General features: G+C 44.4%; 1 protein-coding gene and 2 pseudogenes across 1 annotated transcript; all 3 read left to right on the top strand.

Annotated features, from left to right (window-relative positions):
- Positions 1-333: 333 nt before the first annotated feature.
- LOC106486725 (cardiolipin synthase (CMP-forming)-like) lies at positions 334-3,198 on the top strand (annotated as a pseudogene).
- A 7,995-nt stretch (positions 3,199-11,193) lies between these two features.
- On the top strand, positions 11,194-13,400 carry LOC136991825 (olfactory receptor 5AP2-like; annotated as a pseudogene).
- A 6,587-nt stretch (positions 13,401-19,987) lies between these two features.
- LOC136991824 (olfactory receptor 5J3-like) lies at positions 19,988-20,971 on the top strand. Its single transcript, XM_067295274.1, has one exon. The coding sequence runs from the start codon at positions 19,988-19,990 to the stop codon at positions 20,969-20,971; it is 984 nt and encodes a 327-aa protein (XP_067151375.1).
- Positions 20,972-22,152: the final 1,181 nt, after the last annotated feature.

Raw genomic sequence — 22,152 nt, 5'->3', positions numbered from 1 at the left:
TTCCCTTTAGAAGGGGCATTTTGATTTAGGGAAGACAGTATATTTGAGAGGAGCCCTAGAATCGCGGTGGGGGGGGGGGGGGGAGTGCTTGCTCCCACGGGCAGGGCAGCAGTGCGCCCAGGGGCCGCGGGCGGGCGCCTGCCACCCTGTTGGCCGCTGCCGTGGCAACAACGGCGGCTTCTGCCTGGCGGCGGGCACGGGGGGGGGGGGGAGGGGGGCGGTCGTGCAGCGCCACCAACGGCTGCTACGCGTGCCCCAACGGCTGCCGCGTGTGCACGCCGCCCCCGAGGCAGCGGCGGGGCCCCCCCATAGGCGATTCCACGTACACGGTCAATGGCAAGAATGGGTTTGGCGCCGGTTTTAGACTGATTGTCCTGGAGAACTTCAGAGTTGCACTAGGGGGTCTTCATTTTGGCTGGCGTTAGGGATTTGTTGGATGGATTTATTGCACAGAGCTGGGCTAATCAGAAATCAGCTTTGGGAAGCACTCTTGATGGTTTGGCTGACAAAATTTTTAGCAGTGTGCTCTATGTAAGCCTAACTTGTGCAACTCTTATCCCAGTTTCACTTACCTCCATGATTATTTTGAGAGATGTAATGCTCATTGCTGCTGTTCTTTATGTGCAATACAAAATGCTTTCTCCCTCGGGGAACACTCAGTAAGTATTTTAACCCCCGTTAGGCTTCCACCCAATTAAAACCAACATTCATTAGTAAAATGAACACAGTGGTTCAGCTAATTTTGGTGGCAGTTTAATAGCAGCTCTTGTTTTCAATTATGTGGGCATTATATATCTGCAGACATTGCAGTAACTTCTCTCTTCATCTTTTTAAAATAATTTAATGTACTCCTGAAACAACGGGCAATTGTGATTAATTCTCATTGTGTGGAACAAAAAGCTATGACCAGGTAATGTCATAGACCCATATGGCTTTATTCTTCCAGGTTTATGCTTGACTGACATAGAAGTTAGATATTTATTGTTAATTAATTTATTGTACAAGGAGAAAGTAGTCAAATAAAACTAGTTTGAATCCAGGAATAACAGCTAAGAAAAAAGCCTTCAGGATAGACATGGCGGTATCAAAATGTACACCCACCTTAGTACAAAAGAAGAGAGTGGGAAGAAAGCCTGTCCGGTTTATTTATTTATTCATGCTATGAATGTCCTAGAGAAAGCAATCTTGATAGCAGTAAATTGATGGGAGGTATTTTCTTATTTTTGCTTTGTGCTGTACCTGCTATCTTGAAAACTAGGTTACTGAAGTCTCTTTGGAAAGCACCTGGAGAAATCGGTGGTTTTTGCTAAACTGTAGGAAGTGGAGGAGGGATCAAATGAAAACAGGCATACAGAAGCGTGCTTCTTTAAATGATGGCCTTTCCTTTTACTGCTGTCATTGAAGAACTCAGTACTTAGTGTAGCCAATGACTGGTGTTAACAAGCTGCGTCAACAGTTCTGTAAGAGTTCAGAATAAGGAGGCTGAGCAGCAGATAGCAAAAAAAACAAAAAACAAAAAAAAACCCAAGCCCAAAGCTTTTAAGGAGCTAGGAGCCTTTATCTTAACAGTCAATGTGTTTTTTCATCCTTTCAGAAAGCCAAATTTGGAATCACATCTGCAAAAGACACCTTGTTGCTGCTCTGGGACTCTCATGAGCGAGTTAATATGCAGTGAGTAATGGAGAAATGCTGAGTGTAACTTACTAGGATACTCTATAAATACTCTCAAAAATTTAAGGGGATGAGTCTAACAATGTATTCAGTGACGGCAGTGGTAGTGGAGAAGCAGGACTGTGGTAGTGGCTCACACCTGAATGGAATAGCCTTTGATAAAGAGGAGCACTGCTAATTTAGAAATGTGTATGGTTCTAACCTAGCGTCTGGGAAGGGAACAAAATAGACTGAAGCCAAAACTTCTGTCTTAGCTTTGGAGCTTGTTAAAATAACAATAAATTCAGGTCTTGCATTATTTGAAAGCTCCCCTACCCTACTACCAAGGAATAGATTCTCACATCAGTCAGTTCTCAAGCTGATAAAAATTGTGTAGGCTGCAAACACTGAAATATATCTTAGTCCTCCCTCCTATCAAACAAGTGTTAGTTGATATGATAAAAATTCAGCCCTTGTATGTAATTAAACTGAAGCACACTACTGATCATTGAATGACAGTTCATTTGTTTCTCTAATCCTCCACTTGGCACTGAATTTCAGTATATAAACTGTAAATTGCATTTCTGTAGTGCACAATCTCAGACTGTGTGAGGTACAATAGGGAAGACACTTAAAAGTACAACTTTTCGTCATCATACTTAGATTCAAATGACTTACAGGAACTATTTTCCCCAAAGGTGCATCACAGCTTTCACGATATCACAACAGTATTGTAGTACTTGCCCTATTTGTTTGACATGTAATATAGGGAAAAGAGAGATGACTAGTATAGCAGCACACCCTAAGCCATGGGGACCTTTTGTTAATTTACAGATTGATTTTATTGAGATGCCTGAGAGCTGTAATTTTGAGTATATTCTTGTAATTATAGGCATGGTTTTGGGGTGGGTTCAAGCATACCTTTGCAAGCGTGCTGATGCCATTACAATGGCTAAGAAAATGTTGGAGAAACTGATCTCTTGATTTGGTATTCGCCTTATTCTGTTTAGTGATAGAGGAATGCATTTGACCAGGCAAGTTATCCAAACTATTTGCACAGCATTGCAAATAAAGCAGAAATTGTATTACGCATATCACCCACAGTCTAGTGGGGCTGTGGAAAGAAAGAAGTCAGATTTGAAAACAAGATAGGTGAAAATTTGTGCCTAAACAGGCCTTAAACGGCCAGATACTCTGCTTGTTGTTCTAATGTACATACACAATACTGTTAATAGAAAACAAGGGTTATTGCTGTATGAGATACTGACAGGAAGACCTATGAGGATGCCACATTCATTTCCTATGACTCTATCCCAAACTAACTTGCAAGTAACTGAAGAGGTACTGTTGAATTACTGTAAAGCCCTAACAAAGTGTGTAAGCTCTCTACCATACACAGGTACTTCAGGCCTTGCCAGAGCCACCTGTTGAACCTTGCCATTCCCCAGAGCCAGGAGATTGGGTGTATATGAAAGTGTTCCAGCAGAAGAATGCCTTACAGCTGCGGTGGAAAGGACCCTGCTGAGCGCTTCACTAACGCTGCAGTGAAGTGCAAGGACTTGCCTTGACTGGATTTCTGCATCGCAGTGCAAGAGAGTTCCACCCCCAGAGGGAAAGATATCACTTCTTCTGAGGAACACAGATTACCCAGTGGGTAAGCCACCATTTGTGTCTCAGTCAGCTTATAATCTTAGACCTAGATCTTAAATTGTATAAGACAGTTATTGAAAGATTGAACTTTTGGGGGCAATATTAGATATTAGTTTAGATATGCCATATCAGTTTAGATATGCCAGACATTCAGTCTTGAGATTCATGGTCCATGAACTGATTTCTCATGCCTGGCTCAGTCCCCCACCATGGGGGCCCAGCCTGGCTTTGCCCTGTGGGGAGATCCTTGGGGCTGGTGGGTGCCCTCCGTGGGGAGGGTGCTGAGGGTTGCTCTCCTCGGGTCCCTACCCATGGGCCATGTAGCTTGCCAGAGAGAGAGGCTGCTCCTGCGCCAGGGGAAGGGCTCTCAGCCTCCTGCACAAGCCATGTGCTCCAACCCCTTCCTGTCCTGCGGACTGTCTGCCAGAGTCACTCCCGGGTGTCGCTGCCTGTCCCATAGACCCTGGGGCTCCCACGATCTCATCAGTGCCGGGCAGAGGGGCAGACACACTGCCCTGGAGCTGCTAGCAGCATGTTGAGGCTGCCCAGGAGGTGGTTGTTCTTCATCAGCTGCCCAGCAGGTTGGCCAGGCCCTTTGTGCAGAGCTGCTTCCTGGCCCGTCCGTCCCCAGGCTGTGCAGGAGCCTGCGGTTTCTCCATGCCAGGAGCAGGACCCTGTGCTTGTTTGTCTTGAATGTCTCACCATTTCTGCCATACCACTGCTCCGGCCTGGGGAGGGCCCTCTGAACAGCTGCTGTCCTCCAGGGTGCTCTGCTCCCTCCAACCCTCCTCCCCTGTACCCCTGATTCCCCCTCCCTCCCAGCTTGGTGTCACCTGCAGACTTGCTGAGGGTGCTCCCACTCCCATCATGCAGGGTGTTAGGAAAGCCTTTCCCAGGACTATTTCCTCAGACTTCACCTCCCCATCACCTTCTCCCTAATGCACAGGACAGGACTTGCCCCTCACTTGATGATTGTGCAGCTTCTCCAGCAACCTCCTGTGCAGGCTCTGTCCTTTCTGCACAGTTTAAAAGGTTCTCTGCTAAGGAGTCTCTGTGTCCTGGCATAGGTAGTTACTGCTAGACTTTCTGTAGGGGTAGTTCTAGTGGAGCTAGTGGAGAGCTGGTTCTAGTCCACTTACGGTACACCACGGTTAGTGCACAGGATACTTCTGGTGTAGCTGCTTTTCAGTTCCTATCTAGTTAGTTCTCATAGAGTTACTGAATTCTGTGAAGCTGGAAAAGAAGGAGCACAGGAAAAAAGGGGTTCAATGCTCACCTCAGGAATTTGTGCTGTGACAAGAAACTTCTCAGAAGTTTCGGTGAGACTCCCAGGCAGGCATGCTTGGAAGCACATGTCTTCACTTGATGGGACCTCAGGAGTGTTGGCAAAGATGATGAAGGCTTCACAGCAGCGCACTCTTTCTCAGCTGAGGGAAGATTAGCTGCTGGTGTCTGCAGGCCCTTTTGCTCTGTTCTCCTGAAAGAAGCCAGAGGGGTCTGTTTTGAACCCATGCTCTTGCAATTGTGGAAGTATTTACAGGTGTTTTTCTGTCCAAGAAGGTCAGATTTCATGGCATACAAAATACAGCCTTCAGTACCCCTACTTCAGGCAATGATAGAGTCTTTTCAGACTGGTAGCAGAGGTGGTTAAGTCAGAGCCTCTAAAACTACTACCGTCGCAGTCCAAAAACAGAGACAGTTTTAAGATACCTCCTATTCAGGAATCAAAGACCAAGTGTGAAAACCACAGTCGTTCTGGGCTCAGGAAAGAGCCACCAAACTTAGTCCTGGAGAAATAGTTGTGGAATCTACCCAATGATTGCCCAACCCCCAGGAATTAATGGGAAAGGGACAGAATTTGGCAACTTAGAAGCATACACAAATTATACAAAGTCAAGTCTTTTAGCTGTTGTTGAATGAATTTCTATAAACACCCCAAAAGGTGTTTCTTCTGCCTCAGAAGGCTGATCACCTGTCATGAGTGGACATTTTCACTTGAGCTTATTCATTCTTCTTTCACAGAATCACAGAATGGTTGAGGTTGGAAGGGACCTCTGGAGATCATCTAGTCCAACCCCCCTGCTCAAGCAGGGTCACCTAGAGCACGTTGCACAGGATCACATCCAGGTGGGTTTTGAATATCTCCAGAGAAGAGACTCTGGGCAACCTTTTCCAGTGTTCTGTCATCCTCACAGTCAAGACGTTTTTCCTCATGTTCAGATGGAAGTGTCTGTGTTTCAGTTTGAGTCCACTCATCTAGCCCACACTTCCTGAGCTTATGTATGAGGATGTTATGGGAGACAGTGTCAAAAGCCTTGCTGAAGTCAAGGTAGACAACATCCACTGCTTTCCCCTCATCCACCCAGCCAGTCATTCCATCATAGAAGGCTATCAGATTGGTTAAGCATGATTTCCCCTTGGTGAAGCCATGCTGACTACTCCTGATCACCTTCTTGTCCTCCACATGCTTGGAGATGGCCTCCAGGATGAGCTGCTCCATCACCTTTCCAGGGATGCAGGTGAGGCTGACTGGCCTGTAGTTGCCTTGGTCCTCCTTCTTGCCCTTTTTGAAGACTGGAGTGACATTGGTTTTCTTCCAGTCTTCAGGCACCTCTCCTGTTCTCCATGACCTTTCAGAGATGATGGAGAGTGGCTTAGCAATAATGTCCGCCAGCTCCCTCAGCACTCGTGGGTGCATCCCATCAGGGCCCATGGATTTGTGGGTGTCAAGTTTGCTTAAATGATCTCTAACCCTATCCTCCTCGAGCAAGGGAAAGTCTTCCTTTCTCCAGACTTTCTCTCTTGTCTCCAGGGTCTGGGGTTCTTGAGGGCTGGCCTGAGCAGTAAAGACTGAAGCAAAGGCGGCATTCAGTAACTCTGCCTTCTCTGCATCCTTCGTTACCATGGTGCCCACCCCATTCAGCAAAGGGCCCACATTTTCCCTAGTCTTCCTCTTGCTACTGATGTCTTTGAAGAAGCCCTTCTTGTTGTCCTTGACATCCCTTGCCAGACTTAATTCCAAATGGGTCTTAGCCTTCCTCGTCGCATCCCTGCATACTCTGACAACGTTCCTATATTCCTCCCAAGTGGCCTCTCCCCCTTTCCACTTTCTGTATACCATTGCACAGGTGCCCAGAAGCCCCACCAGTGATGGGAGAAAGGAAAACTGCAGTAAAAAATGCCCATGTCTTGAAAGAGCTGGTAACAGCAATGGAAAAGACAAACAGTTTGGGAGAGGTAAAAGAATTGCATGGCAGTGAATGGCTTTACTTAGCATGAGAGAGTGGGGTGCTCAGACCAGGAGGCAGAAAAAGAGGTGATGTCCAGGAACTGAATGCACTCTGGGCTTTCCACTTACCTTCCTGGCAAGGGCTGAAGTGAAGATAGGAGGCACTGGGGCTCACGTTGGTTGCATGGGAACAGGCAGGAGAACAGGGCCAGGCAGCAAAATGTCAGGTCAAAGGGCCTCTCCATGGAGCCGAAAGCACGAGCAGGCACGGCGGGGAGCGAGGGTGTGGGGAAAGATGGGCAGTCTCGCAGCCTTGGAAAGGCTTGAGGGGTGCTTCCCACCGCAAGGGTGGCTCCCCATGTGGAGCACGGCTGCTGGTGGTGCTGGCAGTCGAGTCGGGGCCGGGTAGGCCCTGTGGGCAGAGGTGGGTGCTGGGCCGTGTGCGGGTGGGCGGGTGGTGCTGGGGGAGCTGGTGGCTGGCTTGGCTCGGCTGCCCATGGGGGCACAGGCTGCGGCAGGGCAGGCAGGGCAAGCAAAGGGCTGCTGCTGGGGGAAAGGCAGTTGCTGGTGGTGGGGCCCTGCAGTAGCGAGAGTGAAGCAGTGCTGGGGCTAGCAGGTGGGCTGTGGGCAGCACTGGAGCTGTGGTGCCTGGGCAGGGATGGGTGCTGAGGGCCAGGGGCTGTGTCTGGGATGCGGGACTGGGCTGCTTGGGGCTGCCTTGGTCTCACCTGGCCCAGCCTGGGAAAAAAACTGTGCTGAGAGAGCTGTGCCCAGTGGCAGAGGGGTTGCTTGTGGCGACTGCTGGGCTGTGAAGGTGCTGGGGGGCTCATGGGCCTGGGTCCCCCTGGCCTGGCCTGGCCCAGCACCAGGGCCGAGGTGAGAGGACAAGAGAGCATGAGTGCCAGTTGCTACTGAGCAGGTGGGAGGAGAGCTGCTCAGGGCAGCAGGAAGCAGGCAGCACTGCGGGCTGAGATATGCCCCGGGCGTGGGGTGCTCCAAAATGCCACTGTCTGGGGAAGCAGTTTTCCTCCCTGACACTTTCCAGAGGTTGCTCTTACTTATCTGAAAGCCACTTGAGGCGCGAGCAGATCTGAAGAATATTAACCTCTGAGCTGCCTTGCGAGGATTCTGAAGGAGTTCTTTGCCTGTATCCAAATCTGATTGGTTTGAAAGCCCTTGCCTAATAGACAATGGAATAAGCAGTAGCACAGGTGATGCCAGAAAAACCGCCTGTCACCGTTTGGGCAAAGATGATCAAGTTTTCCGTTGCTTTCTTTTGAGAGAGGCATTGAGATTACTTGGAAGATGTCCAGATGTGTGTAGGTCCAAAGGCACTGACAACCATTGGTCTCCTAAAAATGCCAGGCACGAGACTTTCAGGCAATGCACATGCGAAAGGAAGGCCGAACACCTCGATGTCAACAGATCATGTATGTATACGCAATATATATGGAACAACAACAGCAACAAATAGCCAGTAAGAAAGCTTAAAAGGATTTATATGAGTTTTGTTAATATAGCCTCGCTATATTTGGATATATATACAAACAGATGTATTTATATTATATCTACAAGCTCTCTTTACTGAATTATGCATTGATGACAAAACAGCGAATAATGAAAAAGAATGGAGGAGTAGAAAGCACCTTTCCTGTTACTGAGCAGAGGAGAAGTTTTCAATTTCTTCCTTCATTTCCTAAAAAAAGATAAAAAAGAAGAAGAATCACCAACAAAACAAAGGCAAACTTACTATAAGCTGGAATAGAAACGTAAAAATCCTGTAGCTAGCTGCTTTGTATAAAACAAAAGGCTCTGTAGATGCCTTCCAGATGGAAGTCAGCAACCTGTATGTAACACAGACTGCTAAGCAGGAAAGAGAGGAATAGTGAATAAGCAGGATATCCACAGTGCACAAGGAAGAAGTGCAGAACAGTGACAGGAAGTGCTGTGTAAACAAGGTACCTCTATTAACTGTGTTTTGTCATCGTCTTGCTGGTGGTGGTAAACACACTGGCTGAGCACCGGATGTAGTTTTTTGAGGTGGCGGATGTTGCAGTCCTTTGTTGCCTCACCAACGACATTCAGCAGTTGCTGAAGAAAAAAGGGATACAGTACAAGTTTACAGTAGCGTGAGATCATTTGAATAGGCTCTCGATGTGTTCAGACACAAAAGAAAATGGTCCAGCATAACTCGCATCCTCCTTTATTGTATCGCTAAGTAAAAAAAGAGTGAAACATCCAAGAACAGACTAAATATCGCAGCATATTTCCAAGGAGCAAATAAGCTCCTTTGTCTGACTTGCGAGAAAAAGCAAGGCTGCAGTTTCAGCTAGCATTGTGTTGCTCCTCGGGCTATCACCTCCACAATCCTAACTGCAAGTGTCCACCAGCACTCCCAGGTCCTTCTCTGCAGAGCTGCTTTCCAGCAGGCCAACCCCCAACCTGTCCTGGTGCATGGGGTTATTCCTCCCTAGGTGCAGGACCCTGCACTTGCCTTTGTTGAACTTCAGGAGGTTCCTCTCCACCCACCTCTCCAGCCTCTCCAGGTCTCTCTGAATGGCAGCACAGCCTTCTGGGGTATCGGCCACTCCTCCCAGTTTTGTATCCTCAGCAAACTTGCTGAGGGTGCGCTCTGTCCTTTCATCCAGGTCACTGATGATTATGACATCTAGATCCTGTGGGAACCTAAGAAGAACAGTCTATGGAGTTCAGGGTGTTCTGATGAGCACGTGTAAATGTCTACTTAGGGTGAGATAATTTGTCCTGTTGACTTCAGTAGTACTGCTGGCTAAACATCCATGGAATACAATGGGAACCTAGATACCCAGAACACATACAGGCATTTATATTGCTGATACAGGGAACTATGTGTATGAATCTGCAGCTGAATCCCACCTCTGAATTTAGAGAAGCTGAATCTGACTCTCCTAAAATTTGGTTAATTAATCCCCAATACTAAAGCCTTTTTTCTTCTTTTTCCTTCTCCAGAAGCACAAGGTGTGACATGCCACCACTGAGCTGGGCGCTAAGTTGCCCAAGATTTCCTGGAGAGTGGTCAGAACCAAATTCTAAGCTTCAATTATGTAGCAGAGCAGATAAGCAAACCCTTTTATAAAACTCAGTGATCTTATTCCACACATTTCCTTTTTTCCTAGCAAAAATATTCCAGGAATCTCTTGCTCAAATCTTGACAGCTTGACAGCTCAAATCTTGATCCTGAACTCCATAAGGTCCAGGAAGTGTCTGCCTGGGAAAGCCCCAAGGTGGATAACCATTTTCAAAGCTTTCCGAGCAAAACTTTCAAAACTTCATCTTAAACAGAAAGCCTCATCATCCTTTTGGTTACCACACCAGAACAGGGTCCGTCTCAGAACAATGGCTTTTTTTGGCCATACAGTCTGTTGATTTGTTCTCTCTTCCCTTATACCACTGAGCATGTTCTTGGTTATCTTGAAAAATGCTGTGCACAGAAACAGGTGGAAGTGCCATCATGGATTAGAAAAACAGAAGGTGTTCCCATCTAAAAGCCTAGCTTGCTAAGGGGAACACCACTGCAAGGGCCCCAAAATACAGCTTCCATTCATGCCTCAGTATGCCCACAACTGAAGTACATCTTAAGGATAGTCCTTGAAACTGGCATGTGGAGTTCAGAAAGGATCTTCCCCAAAGCAGCAGCAGACAAAAATGTACACACTCATCTTTGATTTTTAATCTCACATTCATTCATTTCAAAATAGAGAACTCTCTCTTACTATGGCCAAGTTTCCCACCATGCAGCAAAGACTGAAATGAGTGAAGCATCTCATTCAGCATTAATCCTTGAAATGAAGGTTCCCAAATCCCTCTACCAGAACAAAGAAATCTGTTTCAAAATGTGTATTTAGTGACATCCACAATTTCCCTCTTGTTTTATTAGTTTGGTTGCTATCCTTGTAAAGTATTTCACAGAGAAAAGGGCGAAACTACTAAAGACCAGAGCCAAACCACAGTTTCCCAGGGTTCAAGTCACTGTGAAGGCTACGAGGTTACGTCTGTAGGAGCTGTCATTTGGAACAGGTCCACCAAAGCAGCAGCAATGTGCAAGCTGACACTGGCAGAAGGTTTGGCTCACTGTTCATTAATAAGCTAGACCACTGTGCGTTTTCTTATAATGTGAAGAGGAAGAAGAGCAAGAAGGAGAAGAATTGAAGCAGTAGCACTGTTTACAAATATTAAGGCTTATGAAGACAGTAGTACCTTCATTTCAATGTAATTTATTTTAAATACTCAAAAGCAGATTTTGTATGAGAGAGCTATTCCCAGTATAAAGCCCTAGAGAGAAAAGGCTTGCTTGTGCAGAAAGAAGGTAGGATGTAATTTTCAACAGTACACCACAGACAGCTTCATGAAAGGTCTCAAGGGTACAGTGCCAATATGCACTGGCAATGCGATACAGATAAATGCCACTCATATTTCAGAACATGCCTGGGGTTTGAAGTGGAAGAGGCGCCTGGCTCCAAGGAAATGACTTACCAGTCATGTTGGAGCTACACTTGCTACTATCAAAGCATTTCATTGCTGACCATACAGGGTTAGCGGGAATTTGCTTATTGCCACCTCTACAGGAACCTTCCTGCAATGGTTTGTCTCTGATGAGCAAATAATGTCCTCTACTTTCAGCATTGATGGAAGGTAAGCATGAGGAATTAACAGAGCAAGGAGAACGAAAACATCTAGCTATTTCTGAGGTGAAAATCATGTAACAAGAAAGTGGTGATTTCACTTTAATTATTGCTCAAGATCATTCTCAGAGGAAATGAAAATAATGAAATAAATGAGATAATAGTCAGCAAATCTAAAAAAACCCCAAACACAGTCTTTTGATTGTGGAAAGGCCCACATCGACCTTGACCATCTCAACCATACCTTCAGGGCTGCTTTCTTCTGAATAACGTATTTTTGATTTCAGAGCCCCTAGTTAGGTAAACAAATTTGTGTTTATGATTCTTCAGAAATGAGAGTGATGTTGTTTGAGTTAAGCTAGAAATTGTAAGCAAAGGTGGTATTTGAGTGGGGTTTTAATTACAAACGTGCAGTTCCTAAGAAAAATATTGCTTAGGAAAGTGCTAGAGTTCTGGGAGAATTTCAGAAAGGCCACATAGCTTCCAGCTCTGAACAAGGTGGTGTTAATGCCCCAAAATATCACTGCTTATTAATCATCCTGTTTTTACAAGGTCATCATCTTCTAAATCTGCAGTCATTTCAATTTGCTGATGTGCATACCTTTTTTTCTGTCCTCTCTAGGTAGCCATTTTTACTTAGAAACAGTTGTTACCATATCCTGACTCCTTCTCAGTAACTCTCAGTAATTGTGCTTGTGAGATTCCTTCATGACTGCAAACCTGTAGAGACTGCTAAGAACTGATCTTCTGGTTTATGCTTGATTATGTCAGCAACCTTTCTTTCCAGGTTTAAGTACTTACTTTATAATCATTGTATTCTGAGCTCTCACCAGATACTTACTTTATAAACGGCTGGAAGGTCTTAGGCAATGAACAACAGGAGTCTTCTGTCCTCTTTTAAATATCTGCTCCTGGATGAAACTAACTGCTTCCTGAAAGTGCTCATTCATTTCCCTTGATAACAGAGTAAATGTAGAGGAATATGCAGCTGTAGATATCTTTATTTGGTCACATGAATTCCACCCGAAGAACATGGGAATAATTCACAGACTCAAACTTCAGTGTACCCTTATTAAGAAATGTTAAAATTACAAGAGATCTCACAGTTTCTTATTCATTTAACCGATCTGAAAAAACTAAGCTTTACCTTGGTTTGGGGTTATTGTTTCTTTATTTTGTAGTTTTCTGTGGCTAGGGATTTTCTTTGCTGTTTTGTTAATTGTATGTATTCTATCCCCCTCTGCATCAGAAAGTGCAGCTGGAATAAACGGTGAAAGGAAATCTTACTGGGGTGTGTGAGTTCACTCTCCAAGGCTTCACAGACAGCCCTCAGTTGCAAGCCCTCCTCTTTGTGCTGTTGCTCCTTATCTACACTGTGAGCCTGCTGGGAAATCTCACCATCATCACATTAATCAGAATTGAGCCTCACCTGCACATCCCCATGTACTTTTTCCTCTGTAACTTGTCCTTTGTTGATATCACTTACTCCTCTGTGATTCTGAGGATTCTGTGATGGTGAATCTGTTAGCACAGAAGAAAGTAATTTCATTTGCTGGCTGTGCCACACAATTTTTTCTTCACTCTTTTTCCATAAATGCTGAGGTTCTGCTCCTGGCTGTGATGGCATACGATCGGTTCATATCTGTTTGTGAGCCACTGCGGTACACAGTCCTTGTATCCAGAAAGCTCTGTGTTCAGTTGGTTTCTGCATCATACTTATGCAGTTGCATTAATGCGGTTGCCCGCACAGCTGCTTTGTTCAGCCTGTCCTTCTGTGGCCCCAATGTCATCAATCACTTCTTTTGTGACATTCCTCCCTTGCAGAAACTCTCCTGCTCTGATACACGCTTTGCTCACGTGGTGCATGTGGTCTTTTCTGTGGTAGCAGGGTTGAGCACTGTTTTAGTCATCCTCATCTCTTATCTGTATGTCATCATTTCCATTCTGCGGATTCACTGTGCCCCAGACAGGTGGAAAACCTTTTCCACCTGTGCCTCCCACCTGTCATCTGTCACCCTCTTCTATGGGAGTCTCTTCTTTATCTACTTAAGACCCATGTCCAGCAGCTCAGCTGATCAGCTGAGAAAGTGGTGTCTGTGTTTTACACACTGATCGTCCCTATGGTGAACCCCCTGATCTACAGCCTGAGGAACAAAGAGATGAAGGATGCTCTGAGGAGGACAATAGCAAAAACAATTATTACTAAGTAAAATCACCTTATGGGACAAATCTGGAAGCGTATAAAAATTCAGAGAGTAAAATTTGTCTCCTGTGGAAGACGTCCATGTTTTTGAGTCAGCAGCTAGGAACCTCAATAAGATGGGATGCTGCTTTTTTATTTTTCTTGGGATATAACTTTTTTGGAAGTCAGTAGAGGGAAAATCAGAACAGGATATTTTCAGCCACCACTTGCCTTCTACAGAAGATACCAGTCAGTGAAGCGAGAAATGGTTTCCAGGTTGCTTCCCACGGAGTTGCCCCAGATCTCTACAGCCCCAGCTAACCCTCTACCCAGCTGTCGAACATGCAGCTATGCTGTGCAGGAAATATATAGCAGGAGAAATAAGGACCCTAGGTGAAAACCTTCCTGTTAGCTCAGTTCAAGCTAGATGAAGTGATAGCTGCTATTACTAAGGGTCTTTGAGGTTAAGGGCTGGAAACTTAACACCTTTCTGAGGTCACCCAAGCCAGAAAAGGAAATGTCAAACTAACGGAGAATTTTGTACTGAAAGAGTCAGTCTTGTGTATAGCATAATTCTGTGGGGAGCTGTTCCACAGAAAATTACCGCCAGCTGCAGGGGTGAGGCAGGAGCCTGGTCTTAACATGGGAGTGTAACCCCAGCCATCATGACTTGCCCTGTTAGCAATACGAACTCTGAAGACTAGCAATGTAAGAAGGATGGTATACTGAATTATCATCAAGAAGTTGCACCACTGGTTTAAATAAGTGAATCCCTACCTAACTTTCATAGGAGAAACTGTCTTCTGATCTATACTGCTTCCTCCAGTTGGATGCCCAGGTCAAGCTGTCTAGCTTTCCCTGGAAAGGAAATGGAAGGAGGAAGTGGCATCCTGAGAAGGTAATTCGTCCCACTTTCCTTAGCCACCTCTCTTAGGTTAGGGTGTATGCCTCTTTGGTGGAGGTTTCTACCTGCATCCATTGACCACAGAATGGGGGTGGCTTTGTAAATTTTTAAATCTGGGGTAGGATTCATGCGCTCTAACTCTAGGTTTCCAAACAAAAATAAAGCAACATTCATTTTCCTCATTCCCATTTTATGCTTAACTGGTTTCACTTGTGTCCATGTGATCATGTTACCTCTGTGAGTTCCCCATAGATCTCCTCACCAGTAGAAATAATAGTACTAGTAAACAGTAATATTAAGAGATGTAAACTTCTGTAGATGTCCATCGTACCAAGTGAAAAATATGGCTGCAAAATTTGACCTCAAAGGAGATTCCATTATTTCAAAAATTTCCATTATTTTACTGTGCCAGGACAACATAGAGAAATATGAAAGGATTGTTGTATTTAATTAAAATATATAAATATTTATATTTTAAAGAAGCCTTCAGTATTTTGTTTCCACATTCTGAGTCACAGTAAACTAATCAAAACAACTTTTATTTAGTTTGGGTTAGTATATATACATCAGACTAGGTCACTGTAAGTACCACCCCCTCCTACTGCTAATACCATTGCTAATATGCTAGCAGTAATGTCCCGTGCTGGACCCATTTCACCTGCTATTAGGCACTGAGCCACATCTCCCAAGGTTGTAATTATATCAGCTCACTGCCAGAGCAAAGCGATTTTGTTTTTCCCCTGTCTTTTCTTTTGCCTCCCATCCTTGGCTTCCAGATGCATCCCTTCCCATCCATTAGCGCGAACTCTCACACGTCAACAGTTCTCCGAGCTGTTCCAGCAGAACAACAGAAAATTAACTTTTCTTTTTTTCTTTCCTCCTGCATTGTGTGAAATTTCTGTTGGGCTTCCACGTGCTGTAAGGTCCACATAAAACAAGAGCACCCAGCTCTCCACAGAAGGGGTGGACAAGCAGGGGCACCCACGCTTCCAGAAGATTTGGGGGGCTTGTAACCCACACATCCTTTGAGAGCTGGTATGTACATTTAATTACATGTGCGTGTGCGTGTGAGTGTGCACAGGGTTAGAACATCTTGGGATTAGGTATGGTATGCATTTACAGACACTTTGTAGAAATTTATTATTGCAGTTTATCTGTTGTATTGCTGATATGGATCCTGAACACAGAGTTCAACCATTGACACTTAATGATGTGTTGTTAAGAAACTAATAAATATTTTCAATCCTGATTTTGGTTTAAACCATGTGAAGTGATTTGCCTTTTTTTTTTTTCTTCTCGTTTGCAACAGTTTTCTCAGTAAATATAGCGTCTGTATCCATTTTCTCCAACAGGTTCTGGTATTTGAAAGAGCAGGCTAACTCAAACACCCATTTACCTTCCTTTTTCAGACATTTCTAGGTCACCTCTAAGCTTTTGGCTCTGTGGTGCTCATGGTTTTTTTTCAATATAAGAAACAGTCACTGCTTCAGTCCTCTGGAACTCTGGAATTCCTCTGGAATTTCCAAGTGTAAATGAACAGGAAGCTGAAGAATCCGCCTCACAAGAGGCCACCAACCCTTCCATAGCCTGGAAAATACACATACCAAAAGAAGATGCCTCTAGAAGTGACAGGTGACAGTAGTGGCTGGGAGAGAATGCAAAGAATGAACAAGGAAATAGCTGGGGAAAGGTATCTGGAGACTGCTTGTTTTGGGTAGATGGCCAGTCAAAAGCTTTCAAAAGGATGTCAAACAGAGCACTATATAACCCTGACAACAGGACATTTTTCCTCTTTCATTACCTCTCCCTGCCCATTTCCTCCTGCCCAGTTTCAAACTTAAAATTCCTCTCTTAATTTTAGGGGCCTTTTAAGGGTTATCCCCAACTCTCTCATTCCCTGTCACGACCTCCCCCACTCCCCACCCCCTACAAGTAAGTGGTGAAAGCATGCGTCTGGGAAGAAAGAGGTGTACACAGTGGTGGGAAGCTATTAGATCGTCACTTTTGGAAACACACCCTAATTTTGATGAGATACATTCAAACCCTACTCTTGAGCAGTAGGCACTATAGTAATCACTGCTGTACAAGCACAAGCCAAAGGAGATTAGTTTCCAAGGGTCCCCTCATTAATTTTAGCACAAGTATCCTTGATTATTTTCATTTTTATTGTTCCTGCAGGGACATAGCTAACACTAAGGATATTAGAGTCACCGTCAGAGTGGTGCTTCTATCGTGCAGTTTTGAACCTCATACTAGGCATTACCCAGTAGCAAATGAAAAGCTTCAATATTGTACTCCTCGCATTTGGGCCTGGGATTTCAGTCCATGCAGGTTCTGTGCTACTTGTTGAGATGGAGAGTTTATGGCTTTTATCTTTCGCTTTAACACACAACACTGCTCTGCCACCAGCAGGGTTTCCCCTAACTACTTAGCTATTGTGTAGCCTGGCATTATAATGTCCTGCTAGCTGTTTTCCTTCCACCAAGTTTTCAATACACCTTGTATAACAACGCCATCATTTTAGGCCCAAAATTCAAGTTTGGGGAAACTTTATTTCTTAAGCCTCTTGTATTAGTTGGAACCTTCTTCAGTGCTTTCCATTCATTTTCCACCTTCTGGCTTGGCCTTCACTTCAGGATACAGAATTTTCATATATTCAGTCTTAGAAATATTACCCTGGAGCCATGCATCCTTTCATATCTGTTAGTTTTCCCCTTACTTTTAAAGCTCATTTAACATCTTTTTGATTTGCCAGCAGCTTGGCTTCCTACCAGTTCAGATGAAATCTGCTCCTCTTGCACAGGATGCCTTTATTACGGAATTGTACTGAGTCCTTAATGAAGCTAAAGTTTTCCTCACACCATAATCTTAGCTGCTTAAATAGATGTTTCTCCACTCTCTCCTTAATATGCCTTACAATGCTAAGAGCACTTCAGAAAATGTAACCAAAAAATTCCAGGTCTTCATCTGCCTTTCCACGAGCCTAAACTTTTCCCCTCACAGAATCTATGAACCTATCTAACCTTGAGAAACTTGATCTTTTCTTCTCAAGTGTCAATAATTTTTCCTCCTTCCAAGTCTGAACAGCTTTAGCTGGGCAATTGTCCCATTAAATTGAGTGATCCAGAGAAATGAAGCAACAGAAAGGGCTGGGGACTTATTTCTCTTGGACTGAAGGTACAAAGACTATTTCTTGAACACTGACTTATTTGGCCAAAGTGTTTGATTTGGTTACACATAAACATATCCCTTGGTGATTAAGAAGAGACCTTGGCAAATATGTTGTCGTTTTAACTGGAGCATCTTAGAAGAACATTAGTTTGTGCCTTGAATTAATTTACTGCCCTATTTCACGTTGGGGGTCCCAGTGTAGAGAAAGTATTTGAAGGAGCAACTCCTATCTGTGCATCTTATGTCTTTAGCATGTTTCAGAATGGGCTGAAGCACATGTCTGATGTCAACACACAGCTTGAGAAAGGGGCTTCCCAGAACGCCAAACAAGGCCTAGATGTCACTCTTCTCCAGGGGTTTAATTCACCCCTGCATATCCTAGAGCCTCAGAAAACCAAGACAGGTTGATGTGGCTGAAATGACCAGTCTGCTTCAGAGCAGTCTGGGGAAAGGGCCTTCTCCTCTACTGAACAGCAGCATCTTTTTCTCATTCCCTGTGTTGCCCTCCCCAGTGTGAAAAATGATTTTTTTTTTTTTTTTGGTCCATGATGACCAAGGTTACTACATAGCAGAAGAAACCAAGAAAAATAACACAGAGGACCACATGGGGAAAAAAAAAAATCTCTTTAAAAATGTGAGGAAGAAAGTCCATTTGTATAATTGCACAAGAAGAGAGGACAGGTTTTCTCCACAGGGAGCACAAAGGACATTTTAATTGTCCCACTGTGCCTTGCCTTGTGTTCAGATGCTGTGCCCACTCAGGGATTCTACACCCAAATGGAGCGTAAGTATATGAGAGTGCATGTTAATTGCTAAAATACCTCCTTTCTGACAAGGAGCAGGAGACTTTCCTCTCCCACAAGTAAGCTCTGTCCCTGGTTCAGCTAAAGATGCACTGTGTCTCCCCTTTTGGTTTTAGAGAACGGGAATTCCTTCTTCTTTGGAGCCAATAGAGATTGTGCACCTTGCAGTCAAAGCTGCATTATTTTCCTCCTCTTTCTCTGCTTCTTTTACAGGAGAGTTCGTTGACAATATAAGCAACACTAACACCCCCAGCATGCTAAGACGTGAGTGGTAAGGTAAGAATAGTGGGTTGTAAACACAAGTTCTATTGACAAGCCTGAATGCGGAAGATGAGCTATTTCATACCTTTTGTTTATACCATGAGGGAAGCGGGAATTCCCTTCCTGCCCCTCCCCTGCCATCTATCAGTACAGGTATTCTTGAGAATAATCTCTGATTTTTTTTTCAGATTGTGAGAGCTCACTTTAGGAGCTTTCAAAGCAGTAGTTTTCTCATTTCGCTGGGATTCTGTTTGGCATAATTAGCATGAGAACAAACTCTTTGATTGAAGATAATAATTTGCAAAATGAGCTAACACCTTACTGGACACAGTCCAGGAAAAGCTATATGCTAAAAAAACGCATTAAAACTGTATTAAAACCAGCGGTGGAAAATTGTCTAAAAAGTGAAAGGGGAAAAATTGTTTCTTATGCCACAATGAGTGGGACAAAAGGCTTTTTGGTTAAACTGCAATGGGAAAATTGGGGTTAAAATTTAGGAGAACACTTAATAATCACTAACTTTTTAAGAAGAAACATAAATAGCTAGGGATTGGGTGAAAACTGTGCTACTAGAGACTTTGTGAAAACTGTGCTACTAGAGAGTTTAAAGAAGAAATGAGGCAAAAGTTTCTGGGAATTACATTAGTGCAGTGCATTCTTCCTTGGAAAAAGAAAAGTGGACAAGATGAGTTATTCCAAGGTCTCTTCATAATTTTCTATTCCTGGGCACAGAAAGCTTATTTCTAGACTTCTGAAACAGAACCTGCTTGAGAAGTCAGCTGATTATAATTTTCACGTTAGTTCCAGATTTACAGAAGCAACAGCAGACCATAAGCCCTGCTCTTTTTCAAGCTGAAATGCCATTCATGCTTCTAGGTCAGCTTTTCCAAGCCACCAGCTTTTGCCTGCTACTTACCGTAGTTGCCCCAAAATATCATTCTGGCATAGTGGTAAGCTACAGACTTCTTTGGCCCCTTGTTTTGGGTTTGAGAGATTTTCCGAGTTTAGCATGTGTTTATATCTCAGCAATGTACAAAGTTAATTACCTAGACTGGGTCTATAACAACATGTGAAGAAAGCATTTCTAGGGCATGATGCAAGTCACCTTTGAGTGAACATCTACTATAGGTGAGGTGCAACAAATACTATGGAGCTAAGGCCTGCAGTGCAGATGACTGCTGTAGAGGTTAAAACAAGCATTTGGGGAGGGAAAAGTAGTGAAGTTTGCAGGAACAGGTGTGACTTGTTAACCTGTGCTCCTTCAAAGTACACAGAAAGAATGCATATTTTTGAAAGGCAGGAAATGTCTCTGAGCTAATCTGAGTTCAAAACTTGAAAAACATGAATAGGAAGATATAAGCAAAATTAAACCTTCATCCTCAGTCAACTTGACTAGAGCCGTGTTGGCATTCTGACAGTCACCTTGCATTTGTCTTGTTTTCTTCAGTGTAACCCTGGCTTTCTCACCCATGATAGATGGCAGAAGGGAATCACACTGTGGTGACAGAATTTATCTTGTTGGGCTTCACAGACAACCTGAGGTTGCAAGTCCTCCTCTTCATGGTGTTTCTACTGATCTATCTGTTCACCGTAGTGGGAAATCTAGGGATGATTGTGCTCATCCGAATCAACTCCAGGCTCCACACCCCCATGTACTTCTTCATCAGCAGCCTTTCCTTCTTAGATGTCAGCTACTCCACCATCATTACACCCAGCACTCTGATGACCTTTGTGGCAGAGAAAAAAACCATATCGTACACAGCATGTGCAGCTCAGCTCTACCTGTTCTGCATTGCAGTGACAGGAGAATGCTACCTCCTGGCCGTGATGGCGTATGACCGGTTCATAGCCATCTGTAACCCCTTGCTTTACTCTGTCATTATGTCCAGGAGATTCTGCATATTCCTTGTGTGCGGCTCCTACTTCATGGGCTGTGTGAATGCAACTGTTCAGACAATAATTATATTCCGCTTGTCCTTCTGCAATTCCAACATCATCAACCATTTCTTCTGCGATGTGCCCCCCATCCTGAAACTCTCCTGCTCTGACACTTACATCACTGATCTGGTCCATTTCACCTGTGCTGCTGTGATTGTCACCTCCACTATCCTCCTCATTGTCATCTCCTACATATGCATTGGGGTCACCATCCACAAGATTAAATCTGCCAAAGGCAGACACAAAGCTTTCTCCACCTGTGCTTCCCATGTGACTGCTGTTACTGTGTTCTATGGGACAGGCTCCTTCATGTACTTAAGGCCCAGTTCAAAATACAGCGTGGAGCACGACAAGATCATCTCTGTGTTTTATACCCTGGTAATTCCCATGCTGAACCCTATGATTTACAGCCTGAGGAACAAGGAGGTCAAAGAAGCCCTTCGAAGGACAATAGCAAGGCTGTATTGCTCTCCAAGAAAACAACAGAGATTCAGGACTCCAAGCAGAACTGAGAGAAAATGATGTGTGCTTATTGTTGAAACGGCTGACTTAAATATGCAGGTAGGTAGGTTCCCCCTGCCAAAGAGAAAGGAAAAGGGAGCAATATCCAAGACTGCCTGTTGCCACATCCTGCCTTTTGTGAAAGAGGCTAAGCAAACCCCCTTCCTATTGCAAGGCTCCCTCTTTTCCCTCACCCCTAAGAGAGGCATGTGTCATCAGCAGTCCTTAGGAACGAGCTTTTCAGATGCAATGTAGCATTACTCCGTAATGTAGCAGTGCCTCACACCTCATCTCGTGTTGTGACCTCTGCAGCTACACACATTGTCAGACAAGTTCACTGGGAAAATTATACGCATTCTTGTTTGTTTATTTGTTTATTTGGAAGCCAAAGATAGTAGGATGTATCTTAAATGTAAGATATTTGATGTATAGAAGTCTAAAACTGAGTTAGGCTTTCTGGGTTCCTTTATGCCAGCTGAGTCTGAGTTTTCGCGGCAGCTTCACCAAGCTCATGTGTTAGATCATACCATACGGTCATGCAGGATGACAGTACGTGATGGTTATGTGCTGCCAATTTCTACATATGCTCCAGCAACTCCTCTGTTTCAGTTGCCCAGGTAATACCTGCAATGGTGAGTGAAGAAAGAGATCGGCTGCCAGGAAAGAGCAGGTCACCTCACATCCCTTCATCTCTCTTCCCATTAGGACTTCATAAAGTGAAATCCTGATACTAAGTTTAATGCAAGAGACCAAGAGACCAACACATACGCTGTGCTCTGGGGTACTGGTCCTTCTCCAAAATACGATGGGCAGGTCCTTGCTGGTAGTGGATAAAACTGGGCCAATTGATCTACACTGTGACTGATGGTCAGACCACTTGGTGAGCACTTCTCTCAAATAAAATCTTACCCAAAGAAATCGGCTGAATGCATAATTATGGTGGGGGAAGTCAATCCTTCTCTATGGCAGGAGATGTGGCAAAGGAGGTGCTTGCTGTTCTCATGGTGGGGATCTGCCTCGTTAATGACATGGCATAGGGAGTCCAGCAGGATGAACCTTAGGAAGAAGAAAACCACTACAAGGCAACAGGCCCAGCATATGGGACCAAAGAAGTCAAGAACAGGCCACAGTGAAAACAGAGACTGGTAGCTTGGTGGCATGGGGGAACCTTCAGGTTAGCTGGTGGGTGAGAATGAGCCTTT

This window comes from Apteryx mantelli, chromosome 4 (genome assembly GCF_036417845.1).
Source record: "Apteryx mantelli isolate bAptMan1 chromosome 4, bAptMan1.hap1, whole genome shotgun sequence".
Taxonomy (NCBI): Eukaryota; Metazoa; Chordata; class Aves; order Apterygiformes; family Apterygidae; genus Apteryx; species Apteryx mantelli.
The sequence above is the reverse complement of the archived record's forward strand: the minus strand, read 5'-3'. Positions and strand labels throughout refer to the sequence as shown.